Here is a 19,141-nt window from a genome sequence, read left to right on the forward strand (position 1 = left end):
TATAGGGGGTTACAGCTGAGAGACTGTCTTGAATCTCAGAAGAGTCTTAATACTTTAAAGCAGTGTCAGTGTCTGTAAAAGGCTACAGCCTGTGTCCACAGTCTGCGAAACACTATGAAGGGCTTTGAAGTTACACTAAATGCATTTATTTGCATTATGAGATGATCAGGAGCTTATGTGGGCCAACAAGTAGAATGTGGTCGTTCAAATGAGATGACCCCCGTAAGTCTTCAACACTGAAGCACTTGGTTCCCTAGTTGTTTGAGACAGGCTTAGGAGGTATGTCCTTGCTGGAAGAGGTGTGTCAATAAGAGCTGGCTTTGAGGTTTTAAAAGCCAAGTGCGTGGGGTGGGGGAACCATGTGCGGTTTCCAGTGCTGTCTCTACTTCCTGTTTGTGGTTTTAGATGTGAGCAGTCATATTCCGGCCTCCAACCTGACTCCTGCTCTCATGCTGTTTCCATAATTATTGACCCTACGGGAACCATAAGCCCCCACCCTCCATAGATCCTTTCTTCTCTAAGATAACAGGTTTTATCACAGAAATAAAACAGTAACTAACACACAATAAATAGTACTATAAACCCAAATATAAAAATGTCTACCTATTATAGGAAATGTGTACCAATGAGCACGGACACTGACTTAAGGGAAGCTTCTGCAGATACAGGGAAGATGCCTGAGTTCTCCAAAAGAACATTTTTGTCCTAGTGTTAATGTGTCCCTTTCTCTTGGCTGTGTGTGTTCTAAAATCCCAAACAATCTCTCAGATGAGCCAGAGCTGTCTGGGTCATCTTTGCACAAAAGAACACTGCTAAAGAAGAGATCAAGCAGGCAACCTGGTTAGTTTTGACACTGGTGATAGAGGCTTAACGGCGAACCACCAACAGATCACTGAAAAACAGCCTATGGACCTGAGGAAGTTCCAACAGTAGATTCAATAAAGGAGACTGTGTTGTTATAAAAACAAAGTACATTTGGTCTGAAGGAACTCACTTGCACTGTAGTTATTACATAGCTTTTACTTGGTAGCTAAAGTCATTATTGGAAGTATTCACATTTAAAAAAAAGAGTCAGACTCAGCTCTAGCATCTGAAGTTTTTTCTAGGCATAAAAAATTTAATTAGCTGGGTGTGGTGGCGCACGCCTTTAATCCCAGCACTCGGGAGGCAGAGGCAGGCGGATTTCTGAGTTCGAGGCCAGCCTGGTCTACAGAGTGAGCTCCAGGACAGCCAGGGCTACCCAGAGAAACCCTGTCTCGAAAAACCACAAAAAAAAATAAAAAATAAAAAAAAATAATTAAATGGGGGAAATGAACCCCTTCATAAGATTATATAAAATAGTATGTATATTAAAATAAAAACAAATATGATTCTTTAAAAAAAATCCATAGCGGTAGTTATCAAAAGTCCTAGACATTAAAATAAACAAAACTGTACTGTTTCTTACACAGTCATTTTCTTATTTTCTCTTTTTGTGTATGTTGTGTATATGCCTATATGATATGTGCATGTAGCCATGTGTTAGAGTACACATCTGCATCTGCTATGATGTGTATAGTAGTCAGAAGACAACCTCAGGCTGTACCTTTCTCCCACCATGTTTTTAACAGGGTTATTGTTGTTGTCCATCATTGCATATTACATATTACAGCAGAGAATTACCTTGAACTCCTGATTCTCCTGCTGTTCTTTCTCAAGAGCTGGGACTATGGCAACATGTGTAACATCTCATCCAGTTTATGCAGTGCTGGAGAGCTGGGTATTAAACCCAAGGCTTCCTATATGTTAGACCAACTGAGTTACATACTCAGTCTATAAAGCATAATTTGTTTTGTTTTGTTTTGTTTTGTTTTCGAGACAGGGTTTCTCTGTGTAGCCCTGGCTGTCCTGGAAATCACTTTGTAGACCAGGCTGGCATTGAAGTCAGAAATCCGCCTGCCTCTGCCTCCTGAGTGCTGGGATTAAAGGCATGCACAAAAAAAGCATTTTAAAGACCTTAAAAAATTGAAATAAAAGCAATTTTCTTTTTGGAGTATGTGTGTTCTGACATGGGTGCCTATGATCTGGATGTGTATGTGGGAGCCAGAAGCCAACATTGGCTGTCTTCCTTAGTCATTTTCTACCTATTTTTTGAGTCAAGGTCTCTCACTGAATCTAGGAATTCACTGCTTTGGCTAGGCAGACTGGCTGGCTGGCAAACTCCAGATATCCACCTATCTCTGCTGCCCTGGTCCTAGGATTACAGGTTTGTACTGCTGCACCTGGATTCTTATGAGGGTGCTAGGGATCTAAACCTAAGTTGCATGCTTGCATAGTAAGCATTTTACCAACGGAATCATATCCTCGGATCTTTAAAAAAAAAAAAAAGACATTTAAAGAAAGAATGTCTGCTGGCAACAACTTAAATTTCTGTACACAATAGGACTTATTTTTTACCATCTAGTTGCTGGGCCACTATTGCCCTCTTCTGTCTCCTCAAAACTCTGTATTCAATGAGGCCCATTAAGTACAATACAGAAAGCCTCTCCTGACATATGCCTCTTTCCTATTCTTCCGAATCTATGCTTTTCATTTTTCCACAGTAGCAATTATTATCTTTTAAACTATCTATTATCTTTAAATTATTATCTATAAAATGACTTGTATTTATGGAATTAAAAAGTCTGTAAGGACAGCAATCTTTGTTCTATTTCTTAAAGTACTTTAAGTACCCAAAACAGGTTCTATGATCAAAGTTTGTAGAGTAAATAAATTGGTTAACTTATGAAACCAATATTAAGACACAGGCTACGCATTCCATAGGCACGCTAGCTGGACAAACACTCATACGACAAACTGAACACCATGAGCTCAGCTCAGGAGTTGCCATACCAGATAAAATAAGCAGCTCAATGATTTCTGCATCCCCAAGATAGGCAGCGGCATGCAAAGGGGTTCTCTTCTCATTGTCCTGTGAAAAGAGGAAACTGCACTTTAATAAAAATAATGTAGTATGAATGAAATCCAACAGTATTAACAAATTAATATTTCCACAACTCTACTCTGCAAGTCTCACCAACAAAATCTTGGGTGTTTCACAGCTAAGACAAGTAAAAGCCTTTACAAATTTACTTGGCTATAAAACCATGGCTTGAGCCAAACTGCCCAGTCCTATTTTTAAAATATCTGAAATGAAACAAATTCCAAAAGGTTTCGGGAAGTGATGTGTAACCATAAATAAAAAACTAACTTTGAAGAAATTTTGTTCACATGTAAAATTCTTAAAGATATTATGTACAGTTATCCTCAGCTGATATGTATAAGGCATATGAGATGGTAAATCGTATGTTTTGATTCTTGAATCTCATCCTCAGAACAATGTTAGATGGATGAATGAATATTCCCCAAATATTTTTAAAAATCTGAAATCTTCTACACTTTTGGTCCTAAGAATTTTAATAAGGAATTTTCAACCTGTATAAAATCCATAAAGAATAAATAAAGCCCGGCAGTGGTGGCGCACGCCGATAATCCTAGCACTTGGGAGTCAGAGGCAGGTGAATTTCTGAGTTTGAGGCCAGCCTGGTCTACAGAGTGAGTTCCAGGACAGCCAGGACTACACAGAGAAACCCTGTCTCAAAAAACTAATAAACAAACAAACAAACAAACAAATAAGATAGATAAAAATTGAAATATAGACAAGGAAAGAGTTTAAGACTTTACTGACTCATATACTGCAATGGGGCATACACACACCTGCACAAGCTCAAACCCACACATGCACTCATGCATGCACACAGTTTTTCAAGACAGGGTCTCACTGTGTAGAACAGATATATCTACCTACCTGTTTTCCAAGTGCTGGGACTAAAGCTTGAGTAAAGATCGTTTTGTTTTGTTGTTTTTTCGAGACTGAGGTTTCTCTGTATAGCCCTGGCTGTCCTGGAACTCACTTTGTAGACCAGGCTGGCCTCGAACTCAGAAATCTGCCTGCCTCTGCCTCCTGAGTACTGGGATTAAAGGTGAGCGTCACCACGCCCAGCTCGAGTAAAGATCTTTTATGTTTTTAATTTTTTTATTAGATATTTTCTTCATTTACATTTCAAATGTTATCCCAAAAGTCCCCTATACCTCCCCCTGCCCCCCGCCCTGCTCCCCTTCCCACTCACTCCCACTTCTTGGCCCTGACATTCCCCTGTACTGGGGCATATAAAGTTTGCAAGACCAAGGGGCCTCTCTTCCCAATGATGGCCGACTAGGCCATCTTCTGCTACATATACAGCTAGAGACACGAGGTCTGGGGGTACTGATTAGTTCATATTGTTGTTCCACCTATAGGGTTGCAGACCCCTTCAGCTCTTGGGTACTTTCTCTAGCTCCTACATTGGGGGCTCTGTGTTCCATCCTATAGATGACTGTGAGCATCCACTGCTGTATTTGCCAGGTACTGGCATAACCTCACATAAGACAGCTATATCAGGGTCCTTTCAGCAAAATCTTGCTGGCATATGCACTAGTGTCTGTGTTTGGTGGCTGATTATGGGATGGATCCCCGAGTGGGGCAGTCTCTGGATGGTCCATCCATTCGTCTTAGCTCCAAACTTTGTCTCTGAAACTCCTTCCATGGGTATTTTATTCCCTACTCTAGGGAGGCATGAAGTATTCACACGTTGGTCTTCCTTCTTGATTTTCTTGTGTTTTGCAAATTGTATCTTGGGTATTCTAGGTTTCTGTCCTAAATCTGATAGGGGACTAATATCCAATATATACAAAGAGCTCAAGAAGCTAAACTCCAGAAATTAAAAAAAAAAATTTAAAAATGGGGTACAGAGCTAAAGAAAGAATTCTTAACTGAGGAATACCGAAGGGCTGAGAAGCACTTGAAAAAATGTTCAACATCCTTAACCATCAGGGAAATGCAAATCAAAACAACCCTGAGATTCTACCTCACACCAGTCAGAATGGCTAGGATCAAAAATTCAGACGACAGCAGATGCTGGCGAGGATGTAGAGAACGAAGAACACTCCTCCATTGCTGGTGGGATTGCAAGCTGGTACAACCACTCTGGAAGTCTGTCTGGTGGTTCCTCAGAAACCTGGACATAGTACTACTGGAAGAGCCAGTAATACCTCTCCTGGGCATATACCCAGAAGATGTTCCAACTGGTAATAAGGACACATGCTCCACTATGTTCATAGCAGCCTTATTTATATTAGACAGAAGCTGGAAAGAACCCAGATGTTCCTCAACAGAGGAATGGATACAGAAAATATGGTAGATTTACACAATGGAGTACTACTCAGCTATTAAAAACAATGAATTTATGAAATTCTTAAGCAAATGGATGTATCTGGAGGATATCATCCCGAGTGAGGTAACCCAATCACAAAAAAAGTCACTTGATATGCACTCACTGATAAGTGGAGTAAAGATCTTTTATATGCTACTTTTCTGCATCAATATACTTCTATAATTTTAAAGCAGTTTAGAATTGTCAGCTTAACACACTAAACACAAATGTCAAATAATCAGATAAGTCACTAATCAAAACGTTTCCATCGGAGCACTCATAGGGAGCACAGAAGAAAGTCTTTGTGAATTTAAAATTATCCTAAGGTTAGTCTTAACATTTATTAGTTTTTCCTTTCACATCCAGAATACTTTCATGTCTGTTTTAAAGAAGAAAAATACATCTTTTTCCAAATCTTCCCCTAGAAAGGGGAGCTCCGTTAATGTACAGCTTTGTGATTTTCTTTCTCCTAATCAAGTGTACACCAATTGATGAAGCAAGGTACAAAGTAATGCCACATTAAGATACCACACAAATCTACAATCGACTATTACTGACATGGCTGAATTTAAAAAATTATTTACTTAGGGATAATTATTCTGAAATTTACACTTAGTATTGTTCATGAAGACTTTTGTAATAGATTAAGTGGTTTTGTTTTTGTTTTTGTTTTTTCTTTTTTTAATCCGTTTTTCTTACTGTCTATAGAAAGCAAGCTGTAGCTTGCCATTTACCCACATGGTAAGTAAGAGGTTATATCCCTGATTACCTGAAGTACTTATACTTAGTGTGGACTAACAGTAGAAGAGTGAAATCAAATGCCAGACCTTTGAAAGCGCCTTCCCTTTAAAAGGCATCTGTCAAGCTGGGTGAGTGCATGCGAATCAGCAGCATGGGGGGAGGCGGAGGGGGAGGCTGAGGCTGAGGATCAACTCCACTCTGGGCTACATAGTGGAGTTCTGGATCAGCCTAAACTAAACTAAGCAAGATCTTGCCTTAAAAAACAAAATGAAATGAAAACAAAACAAAAACTAGGTTACAGCTGGAGTATCTTCCTACTTCCTATAGGCTGAAAGGCCGATTTGAAACTGGGCTAGCTTTGAACATGTAGATGTAGGTCACTATCAGAGCAGACTGTGACTATGATTGTGAATGATCTCAAGAACTAAGCCACCATCTTGGAACACCCACTTTTATAGACTATTCAGGAGAAAAAGCGTATTACTCCAGTCTTCCTGATTTTTTTCAGGGGAGGGATGCTGTACATATGGATGCATGGCTGTGTATGTGTGCGTGTGGAGGTCACAGGGTCAGTCCCTGGGACCCAGGGCTTGCTGACCATTAGGGTAGGCTGGTTGTCTAGTGATCCCCAGCTAACTCTCTGCCTTCCTAGTGCTGGTATTCACGCACCACCACATCCAGCTCTTAGGTGGGGGTCAGACATCAAACTTTGTTCCTCATGATTGTCTAACAAGCACTTTACCCACTGAGCTATCTCCTCAGCTCAAGATTGTAAAATTTTCTAGTTTGGGACTCTCTAAATCACTCTAAGAACAGCTGAGAATGTAGATTAGAGTGGGGAGGCTTAGCAATACTATATAAAAATACTGTACAGGAAATTAGTTTAGTGCTATTAATGTTAAATAAGTTAGTGAGCTAAGAGTTTTTTCCTCTCTATGACCAGAGTTAGAATCTACTGCATCACGCTTTTTATTTTAATTTTCACCCCAGGAAATAGAATATAGAGAGAAATCATACACCAAACAGTGCTAAAAAGCTCACAGAGATTGTCTGGTAAGCAAATGAAAGATAAAAATTTACTGAAAGCTGAAGACTAATTTAGAAGTGTGTTTTAAAAAGAACTCGTTGCCTAGGCTTTTTGGTGCTACCCATTAAACAAACAAATGTTGCTAATGTTAAACTGTGATTAGACCTAGTCAAACAGACAAACATCTCTAATGCAATGCATGAGCATTACAGCAAGCACGATGACACAGAAAGTGAGTCATCTGCGTCTGAGAGATGCCTGGAATTCTGTGACTCAATGCTCACAATACTATGAAGCTATTTTATGACTCATACAAACATAGCATTCTTCTATGCAAATCAAAATAAAAGGGAATTAATTAATAATGAAAGAAAAAATACAGATCTTATTTCACTCTACTAGAGTTCAACACTGAAAATTAGGCAATAAAATAGCTAAAAGTCCCTTTAGTAAAATATGGCTTTAAAACTTACGTTTTAAAAAAATGAATTCTAACTTGTTTATTCAATCACTGCAGGAAGCAAATGCTGAAAACAATTAGATGCCCCCTAAATGGTTACTTAAGTAATAGGACACAAGAAGCTCTTAATCAACCTTTATTTAACTCACATGATTAACTAATATTCTTGGCTTCCTGGGTAGCATGAATAACTAGTTTTCACACAAGGTACTTTGACTCACAGTCTTCCACTAATAAATCCACACACTCTTGATCATACAATGGGGTCTATGTTTGCCAAGGGTAAAATGTGTTAGTAATTTGTGTATTTGTAGCTTACTTAAATAGCATTTAAATAACTAAATCAGGAATGAAGAACCAAGTGTTTCGATGATCAACAGGCTAAATATTATTTTTAAAATTCAATAAAGGCAAGTGCTAGAAAATTGGAAAAGGGTGAGAAACTGCAACACTAAAGCTGCCTGCTTTTATAAAGAGCCAGAGTTTTACTCTGAGCTAGTTTTGTCCTAGAATCTCCCTATATATACAGGCTGGCCTAGAGCTTTATGTAATCCTTGTAGGCCTAAAACTCAAGATTATCCTACCTCTGCTTTCATGGTGAGGAGACTATAGACACGTGCCACCAGGCCTGGCTTAACATGATCAGTTAAGGGCTTACTTTCTCCTATCACTTAAAGAAACACAAAATGGAAGGTATGGATCATACATTGTGGGTATAGTTCAAGAAAAATATTCCTATTACTAAGTTATGCATTATTAATGAAAAACCTTGAGCTTAATTTAGGCCTAGTGAATATATTGGTACATTGAAATGCTTAGTAATCATCAGACTTTTAACATATCTGAGATTTCCAGTTGGACATCTATACAATGAAATATCGTACTTATAATTTAAATTAAGAAGCAGGGACCATAATAAAATAAAACCACTTGTCAACAAACCTGATGACCTGAGTTTAATCCCTGGAACCCAGAAGGTAGAAGTAGAGAACTGACCCTAACAAGTTGTTCCCTGTCTTACACATATGAGCTATGACATGCACACTGTGCACGTGCGCACACACAATACCCAGGAGGGAGGGAGGGAGGGAGGGAGGAAGAGTTCTTACCATGTACTTGTTTTAAAAAATAAAAATAAAGACGCCAGCAGAGTAACTGACTAGAGCTGTCTGCCGTTCACTGTTGTCAGCTCTACCCCTTCCCCTTCTTCCAAGAGAAACAGACTATACTGAAGAATCTGATTGCAGTGGTAAGATTGCTATAGAGCACAAAGTCCCAAATAACTCCACAGAGAAGAGTGAAGCATGCTGTCTCCTCCCTGAGATGTTTCCTCCATCATGATTGTCTGACAGCTAAGATGGATTTCTTAAGAAGAAATCAATATTGCCCTGTAGGTAAAGTAACTACACAGATGATTCTTGTGGCCCGCATAGACTCTTTATAATTTACAAAGTTGCTTGGAGTTTATGTAACTTTATTACCAGAGTAGGAGCCCATTTATATATATGTTTACAATCATGATCTAATCCATTATAGCTCGAAGCCATCTTGAAATTGAATCCATTGCTAGAATACACCCTTCCTTTATGGCTATGTGTGTCTCTATTCTTGAGAGACAATTGTCATCCTAGTATGTCTGTATTTGATGCATGGATCTATGTACAGCAGAAAAGCTGAAACCCTTGCTCCCAAACTCAGTGACCATGTCTAGGGAATACATAGTTTGCACAGTGAAAGCCAACAGAAACAAGCCTGGCCTTTTCAAGTGGAGGACAAGCTGCAGCACTACCATACTGACGTATGTGTGCAGCCTAGATCACTGACATCAGTAAGATGCTCTTACAAGAACTACAGTTAAAGAAAACTGCACAAGTTATACAGGGTTAACCTAGAATCAAAGTTTACACACCATACCCAATAGAAAAACTAGTAGAAAAACTCACAGAAAAATCTTTCTCTCTCTACACAAGGGGGAAAACATAAAACAAGATAGATTATTGTACTAGATGCAGATATCAGTTTATGGACAATAACAGAAACATATAAAAGTAAAGATGACACCTGTCAAGGAACACAATCATCTCCAACTATCAAACGCAAGCACATTTGCAAACTGCCTAGCAAGGATTCTGAATAATCTTACAGAAGCAGGACACGAGTCAAGAAAAAAACAAAAAACCTGACAGATAATTTAATGAAATCAGAAAAGCACTTCATGACCTGAATAAAAAATTTCAATAGAGATCATAAACAAAACAAAACAAACAGAACAACAACAAAACCCCCTAACAGAAAGCTTATAACTGAAACCTTCAATGAATGAAAAATTTAAAATTTAGAGTCTTGAAATTGATATGTCAAGCAGAATTTCTGAATGTGGACAGGTCTTTTAAATTAGTTCAGTTGGGGATTTGGAGTAGAAAGAAGAAAATGGAGATTGTGTGTTTGTGTGTGTGTGTGTGTGTGTGTGTGTGTGTGTGTGTGTGTGGTGTCACAGGAGAATAACATTGAATAATAGAAGCTCCAGAAGAAAAAGTAAAGTTGTTGGTTCATGCGTGCCCTAGCACTTAGGATACAGAGATGTAGGTGCATCAGGAAAAGCCATCCTCACTACACGACACTGTCTCAAACAAAGAAGCCAAAACAAAATATAGAGGGAAAGACAAATTGGTTCATTAAATAACATTTAAGACTTCCTAATAAAGCCAAAAACTTGAGACAGAAATGATGTCTCACATAAACGTGTACACACACACACATAAAAACTTAACACATTGTATTTTTATATGTAAAATTTAACTTTAAGTATGTTACAGAGCTGTTAAATGTAAAGAATAAGATTTCAGAAGTCCTCATGAATATAGAATATTATCTTTGACTCAAGTTAGAAAAGATTTCTTGGGTTAAGAAGACTGCTCATGTGATAAACTGCTTACTGTGCAAATGTGAGGATATGAGTTCAGTTCCCAGAACTCACAAGAGTATAGTAAAATGCCTGTAGTTGCAGTGAAGGTGAAATGGAAGGCAGAGATAGGCAGATCCCTAGCTCCTAGTCTAGGTAGCCTGGCTTAGAGGAAATGATTCAGGTCAATGAATGATGTTGTCTCAAACAGAAGGTGAGAACTTCCTGAGGAATGACAGCCCCCATGCAAAGGAAAGCACTTGCATTAAAATACATATACATAGCCATCCACACACTAAAAGAGTTTTGGCATGTGGCTATCATCTATCTGAGTGTTGAGGGATACGGGCAAAAGGGATCCTGGAGAATTGCTAAGCCTGTAAATGAGAGATCTTGTCTCAAATAAAAGGTGCAAAGTTCTCAAGAGCTCACACTTAAGGTCCCCCGGTTTCCACATGCCAGACAAGCAATGTCCATGTGTATACTGCTCCCCTCTCAACACTATAATTAAAAGCTTGGGGGCACAGAGCCAAGTACTTGAAATCAGCATTCAGAAGCAAAGACAGAGATTCCTGGGACTCACTAGCTAAGCACACTAGCCTACCTGGTGAGCTCTAGAACAATGCAATCTTGCTCCAAACAAGACTGTTTTCTGGCCTTCATATGCATCAGGAGGGGGTGGGGGTGGGGTGGGGTGGGGGTGGGGGGAGATGGGGGATGGGCTGACTTTTTTAACAAGACATCAAATAAACAAAAACCTGCACTAAGTTAAAATTTATACCTCATGTTCAATGATTCCACAAAGAATTAAGGCAACCTGGAGTACAAGAATAGAATTTATAATATGTATCTCAAAGGGGCCTCATTCAGAACATGAAAAGCTGCTGCAAATCAAAGAGAAAACTCAAAAGATGGCAAGGGATTGAACAGGCTGGCTCTGTGTGCAGGTCAAAAGAAACCCATTCAAAGCAGCGCAACATTATCATAGACAAAACATAACACATTATTATATAATTTGGCATACCCCTTTAACCTTAGTTCTCGGGAGGCAGAGGCAAGGGGGTCTCTGTGAGTTTAAAGCCAGCCTGGTCTACATGTGTGTTCCAGGACGTCAAGGACTATATAGAGAGACTCTGTCTCAAAAAACCAAAACAAACAAAAGAAACAGTAGCAGAATGTTAATACTTTACAGTAGCCTGTTAGTGTGCAGCAGCCTCATTTCTGAACAAAGACATAACCTTAATTAAAATGAGGATGCCAATGATTACTTGAGCTACTGAAAACACTGTAGACTGGCTTGCTTAATTTAGAGTTGTTATATTATTTTAATGTGTAAAAAGCACTGTATTTGCAAAGTTCAATGAAATGAGGCATGCTTGTACATTAACTGATTCACTTAACTTCATTATGTAATACTACTTTTCAACAATGTTAGTAGGACTCTTCCACGCGGAGCCCAGCAGTCAATGAAAAGCCATTTTTCCTCTATTTTGGTTTTGAAACATGGTGCAGGCTGTTTCCAAACTTGTGTTCAATTCTCCTGGTCCGACCCTCTTGAGTGCTGTAGCTACAGGTTCTAAGCCAAGACTGGACTTAGGCTCTATGTTTTAATCTGTAAGGGTTTACTCACCTAAATTTGTCATAAATTTAAAGATTTCCTTCTTTCTTCCTTTATTAAAGGCAGAATCTTGGTTTGTAACCAGGCTGACATGGAACTTCCTAAGTAGTCCAGTCTGGTCTTGAACTCACAATTATCTTGCTTCTAACTCCCCAGTGCTAGGATTATAGGCATATGCCACCATGCTTGGCAAAAGTCCATATTCTTTACATTTTAAGATTTAAGATCATAAAGAAATATCTGTTACAGAACTCTTGCAATAAGAGCGATTATGGTAGAGTACTACCTTTCATTTCCTGGAACTGAAAATGATTCCACAAAAGATATAAATAGGACTAGGAACAGGTCTCAAATAGGGCTGGGAACACATCTCAGTTGGTAAGATGCTTACCTTGTAAGCATGAGTAGTGTGGGGATACTCTCAGTGCTGCAGAGGTGGAGACAGAAGGATCCCTGCAAACCCCTGGCCAGCAAGTCTAGCCTAGTTAGTGATTCCCTGGCTAACGAAGGACCTGTCTCAAAGGAGGATGACATTCCTAGGGATGCTTCTAAAGCTGCTTTGTCTTCTTCCATAAACATGCATACACACAATTTTTAAAAAGGAAATGAATGCTATAGTAGGCAGCATACATTAGTTTGTTGAGGCGGTCCTTTCTTTTGCATTAATTTCTGGGTTAAAATGTTTGGTAACATTTTCTTTTTAAAACAGCTTTATGTACAAACATACTGAATACATAATTCAGTGCTGTGTATTACTCAGTTATACACATGTCTTCACAATCTTAGAACACCTTATCACCCACAAAGAAACTTCTTTCTCCTAATCCAGTGGTTCTCAACACGTGAGTCAGGATGTTTCACAGGGGTCATCTATCAGACATCCTGCAGATAAGATATTGACATTATGATTTGTAACAGTAGCAAAATTATGAAGTATAAATGAAGTCGTTTTAAGGTTGGGAGTCACCACATTATATGAGGAACTGTTAGAAGAGTCGCAGCATTAGGAAGGTTGAAAACCACTATCGTAAACCATCTTCCCCACTTCCATTTCCCCTCGTCCTACCAAAATAAATAGATAATAAATACTCCGTCTCTACAGGCTCGCCTGCTTTGCTTACATATCTCCAGGGCTTGTTTATTCCATAGCACTACTAGTATTTCATTTTATTGATGAGTAAGATTCCACTGTAGGGATATTCCACACTTTTTACTCACTCATTAGTTGATAGAAATTTGAATTGCTTACATTGTTTTGTCTATTACCAGGAACACGAATACTGCAATGAACATTCATTTCTAAATATAAAATCTTTATGTGGTTTTTTTTCCTTTATGGGTACATCTTTTGAATGAAAGAATTGGATAATGTAGCAACTCTTTATTTAGACTTGGGGAGCCACTATTCTGTCATCTACAGTGTCTTCTTAAGCAGAGTGAATGAGGGCTCTCATGTGTCACTATGAATTATCTCCATCACATTGTGGAACATGCCTTTAATCCCAACACTCGGGAAAAAAACAGATGTCTATGAGTTCAAGTGTTCCTAGTGTACCATATCAATTTCTAGGCAAACCAGGGTGACATGATGAGACCTTGCCTAAAATAGAAAAAACAAAAAGGAAACCAGACCAAGCAAGCAAGCAAGCAAGCAAGCAAGCAAGCAAGCAAATAGCCACAACTCCATCCCCATGTGTAACGAGTGATGAGCATCTCCCTGATGGCTAACCTTGTTCAGCATGTCTTCATGTGCTTACGAGCCATTGTGCACTTTCTTTGGAGGTGTGTCTTTTCATCCTTTGCCTTTTTTTTTTAAAGAAAAAAAATGGGTTGTCTTTTTTATTAAGGATAGGAATACACAAACATAGCTTGTCCTATGTCTGTGATCAATGTGTCACATTTAGATTTCCCATTACCACCAGGAAACAAGCAATCACTCCTGCTGTGAATTTGTTTGGAAGACCAGTAATTCAGATTCAGTCCTAACACACCCTACCTGGGAGGTAGTATTAAATGACACAGTAAAGGCCTCATTTCCTTAAGACTGCGCTAAATTCCGACACTAGTCCCAAGTTCTACATTGTCTTTACTGTGCTTCTGACTATAAATTAAGGTTCCATGGCCTCCTCCTGTCTTCCTGTGTAGAGGCCATTCCCATTACCACAGCTTTAGATGATGCCTCTCAGAAGTAGTGCTTTTGGTTTTGTTTATGTTTATTATGTTAAGTAAAATTCATTCAATTACTGAACATTGGTAACCACACCAATCTTCAGTCTTTACTCTCTAGAAGCTAGAATGTAAATATGAAACATCACTAATAATGCCCTGTTCTTTCAGGTGATCAACTACTACCCTGAAGCTATTTAGGGTCCCTTAGATACTTAGTCATCTGACTCACATACGAAAGACACTGTAAGACTTAAAAGTTTCAAGGGTTTTAAGTTTAAGAAATGGGGAGAAAGTCAAATACTTTATAATATTAGATTTTACTATAAAAGACCAAGAAAGTGATCCAAAGATGTACACCAACAAGAATTCTGATACAGCACTCCTGAGAATGTGAATTAATAATACATAATATAAAATGCTATGTACACATAGTGCTATAGGCCACATATATATTCAATAGAAACACACACTTATGTATACCATGTATACCAGAGACATGTTTAAAATAGTTTGTTCCTAACACACAAAACAAACCTACTGTAGAAAAGAACTCAGACCAAGCAGTAGTAGTGCATACCTTTAACCACAGCACTTGAGAGGAATAGACAGGCGAAACTTTGAGGTCTCTGATTTTGAGGCCAACCTGATCTATACAGTTGTGTTTTAAAATAGCCAGGGCTACACAGAGAAGCCCTGCTTTGAAAGGGGGGAGTGGGGTAGAGAAGGAGAAGGAGAAGGAGAAGGAAGAGGAAGAGAACTCACACACAAGTAATATTACATTGTATATTATATAATTTATTGGGTTAAAAAATTGAGACTAAATTATAATGATCAGAGATAAAAAATAATAAAGACCAAGACTTTTAAAATAAAATTTAATTATATGTATTGTGTATACCTGTGTACATGTATACACACATGTATAGGTGTCCACCTGGAGCTGGAGTTAGAGATGATGTGAGTCACCTGACAGAGGTGCTAGGAAACACACTTGGGTCTTCTGCAAGAATAATGCAGAGTCACTTCACTAGTGCCAAAAGTGAAATGCAGATAGATCATTATGTAGATGCAAAGGGTAATTCTGAAGTGCTGACACTCAGAACAATAAAAGAGGAGAAAAAATGGACAACAATAATCATTTTTACAAACTATCACCTAAGGTCCATTTAAACTAAGGGGAAAGAGGATTTATCAGTATTGACAAAATGCACAGGCTTTGAAATGGGATATCCAAGTTAAGAACACTAGCTAAAGCCAGACCCACATAATCCCAGCTATGCAGAAGGCTGAGGCAAGAATACTCAAAGTTCAAGACTTGTCTGGGAAACTTGGTTGAGAACATGTTTTAAAGTTTGTTTTTCAAGACAGAGTCACTCTGTGCAGCCAGTCACTCGGGCTGTCCTGCAACTCCCTCTGCAGACCATGCTGGCCTGGAACACCCCGAGATCTGCCTGCCTCTGCCTCCCAAGTACTGAGTGTAAAGCTGTGTGTCACCATCACCCCACATGTTTCAAAGATTTAAGACAGAGGGCCAGAAAGATGGCTCAGTGGTTAAGAGCACTTGGCTCTCTTCCAGAGGAGCAGGGTTTGGGCCTCAGTGTCAATACAGTGCCTGTAACTGTAACTCCAACTCCAGAGAATCTGATACCCTCTGCCTCTGCCTGCCAAGCACACATGGTTCATAGACACACATGCAGGCAAAGCACTCATATGCATGAAACAGTACATTTTTCTAAATTGAGAAGGTAAATAAAAGAGCTAGGAATATAACTCTTGCATCTCATGTAAGATTCTACATTCAATCATTAGCACTAAAACCCACTTCCAAAAAACAAACATGCCCTACTAGCATGTTTTATTCTGTTGGGAAAGAGTATCCTATGAGTTCAAAACAGTTCCCAGGAAAATAAAATTTCACTCTTTATATACCTAATACCAACTTGATTCTATATGAACACTAACACCAGAAGAATTACTGAAGATTCATATACAGCAATCCTGGAGAGGCAAAAAAGGAACCCAGTTGCTACATAAACAAAACTACAACCCTTTCCTGAATGAAGTCATGGTAAATACCTGCTCTATTACATTTTATACTTGACGTTTAAAAAATCATATATGACATATCCTAAAACAGTTTACTTTTTGTTGTTGTTTGAAACAGGGTTTTGAAAAACCTTGGCTGTCCTAGAACTCACTCTGCAGACCAAGCTGGCCTCAAACTCACAAAGATCCACCTGCCTCTGCCTTCTGAGTGCTGAAATTAAAGGCAAGCATGCGCCACAACCGCCCAGCTCCTTTACTATTTTTGACTGGTATAGGAAAACATCTTTGAAATAACTTTGATGTGATTTCACACAAAATTCTAATCCTTGATTTTTCTATAAAACCAACTAAAGCTGGAAGATGGTTCGGTGTGCAGGAGTGGTTGCTCTACAAACTGACAACCTGTGAGAATCCAGGTGTCTGTATGGGCACATAACCTTGGCATGAGTACCAAGACAAGAATAACAACAAAACCGGGGGGGGGGGGGCAAAAAAAAAGGTGTGGTGTTGTTTTTAAATGTATAACTTAAATGAATTCTACAATTATAAGTCATAAAAATGTATTTCAAGGCTTCTATCTAGTAATTTTATATAAGTTGCATATTTACTCAACAATCTACAAACCATTCATTTCATAGTGAAGAATCTCAATTATGTAGTGAGAGTAAAATATCTTCTTGTGAATGCATCATTTGAGTGGGATGAGACAAGACTCCTTTCAGTCCTGACTCAAAGTAAAAGTATTTAGATTCACAAAGTTCTGAATGTATTAGCTATGTAGGATGGCTTATATGTACCAGTAATTTGGCAGCATGATCTGAAATACAAGCCCCATGTTATTAAAAACTACATATTTGGCTCACTTAAGTGTTCGTACAGGATGGCAGTGCTCAGCATCCACCTGTCTCAACTCCCTCACCCCTGCCCCAGTTTTCCATAAATTCCTGTTATTTTTATGATCCCATGTTTGATAATCTCTGTAATATAAAAATCAAAACTCAGCTTGTCAGAAAAGCTCCAGTAGTAACAACTTTCAGTAACTGGCTCTTCTAGAAGTTGAGGTTGTTGACATGAGCACCAAGGGCCAAATGCTTTGATCTCTCTAAACTATAGGTGCTGGCTACGGGATAGTAAATGGGAATGGGAATAAGGCTTAAGAGAAGATAAGGCAGTCTATTTTGATTAGGTGGTAAAATAATTTTCATGAGGGTCAAGAAGGTTCAATGGGTCAAGGTGCCTTCTCCCAAGCCTGACCCAAGTTTGGATCTCCACCACACATAGACGACAGGCAGATCCCCTGGTCAGTGAGTCTAGCTGGCTCAGTAACTTCAGGATCAGTGAGTCCTTGTATCAGAGAATAAGGTGGACAATGACTGAGAAAGGCACTCAATGCAGACCTTTGATGTTCATTTATAGCTGTATACATGGCAGCACACAAACACATACATATATGTGCATACATACACATTCACACAAGTCTCACAGAGATTAACATTCATCTACAAAAGGACAGCAGCCCCCCTCAGACCAATTGCCCCCTAAAAGTAACTTCTAATAGCAACTAAAACAGCTAGCAACTATCCATAAATATTACCTTTGAAAATGTCCAAAAAAGCTCTCTAATGTTCTTTAGGAATCCCGCTGGATGGCACAAGTTGAGGAACCATGTTAGAAAAGTAAGATAAGTTTCATGTTGCTTACACTGTACCTCCCTCAAAATATAGTAAGATGGACAGAATAAGCTGCACCACATAAAGGATTCTTCTGGGCTCCCTGCTCCTACTGCAGTGAAAAAAGAAAGCTAAGGGTAGATTCTAAATTCAGAATCTCCAGCCTCTGATACTACTTTGTGGAAGGTCTCACCCCATGGGAAACACCCAGGGTGGAAGGGGCAGACCACCTACAATTCAAAGAAAGATGAGGCCACAGACGCCGAGCATGAGGATCTTAGTGGTAGCTCTGCACTCTGGCCAGTGGAGATGCAGCAGCAGAAAGGCTTTCCTCCACATAAACCTACTTATATCCCGTGTGGAAATGTTAAAATCATAGTGTTTGTAATTTATATACCTTAGTCTTTTGTTTGCCATGAACTGCTAGAAAATGTAAGATTTTTCAAACATAAGATAGAAAATCTTTTTTGCTTTGCTGGAAGTGGCATCATCTTCAGTGAGAATGACTACAATACAGGAAAGACAGCTTGTTAAACAGGCTGGGTACAAAGGAAAAATTAAATATTTCAAACTAAATACCATTCACATTAGGAACAAAAAGTACAGAATATAGAAAACCTGACAAAAACCATACTCAGTGGTAAGTATAAAATATTAGCAAAAGAAACTTAAACTTACCTAACTATATAGGCTAAAAAGTCTAAATATTGTGCTATACCTACTGATCTTAGAGGTTTTTAACTTTTGTGAAATTTATTTTGACACCAAATGATGAAGCAAGTATTTTTTTCCTACTAACTTTACAAGACTATTCTTTGAGTAAATCTAAGTATCATTTTTAAAAGCCCATACTTATGTCTGTTTCTAAAGTCAATTTTTGTAAGTAACACTAATTTCTACCAGTCTAGATAGAGGAAAAATAATTTCTATTTGTAGAAAAGCAATTTTTGTCTAAGTATAAAGCAGACTTTTTTTCTGAGATGGAGCACCATCAATATTTCAGAATAAACTATTCAAGAACTACACTATGATATCAAATTCTTCAAATATATTTGAAGGAAAACATTTAATTATTTTGGTCATATAAATCAAGACAAATCTTTTCAGCACAATCAGGAAGGCATTCTAAGTCACTGAAGACTTTTGGAGAATCCTGAATTGGGGTGGAGAAAGGCTGGAGCTCAGTAATGCAGCCCTGCACGTTTACAACAAGAGTACGTTAGTGCTGGAGCTGGCAG

At 38.6% G+C, this 19,141-nt stretch overlaps 1 protein-coding gene across 4 annotated transcripts in view; it reads right to left on the reverse strand.

Moving 5' to 3' along the window:
- Positions 1-19,141, reverse strand: part of Ankrd28 (ankyrin repeat domain 28) — a 139,188-nt gene that overhangs the window by 66,270 nt on the left and 53,777 nt on the right. For all 4 annotated transcript variants that reach the window (XR_015044610.1, XM_021181416.3, XM_029469317.2 and 1 more), the window contains exon 3: positions 2,872-2,950. Coding sequence is in view for 3 of the 4 variants with exons in the window: in XM_021181416.3 (XP_021037075.1) it covers positions 2,872-2,950 (79 nt within the window). In the remaining variant the exon portion in view is untranslated. The remainder of the gene's footprint in view (positions 1-2,871; positions 2,951-19,141) is intronic.

The sequence above is a fragment of the Mus caroli genome, unplaced genomic scaffold, assembly GCF_978045245.1.
Source record: "Mus caroli unplaced genomic scaffold, Mus_caroli_1 scaffold_12, whole genome shotgun sequence".
In the NCBI taxonomy this organism is placed as follows: domain Eukaryota; kingdom Metazoa; phylum Chordata; class Mammalia; order Rodentia; family Muridae; genus Mus; species Mus caroli.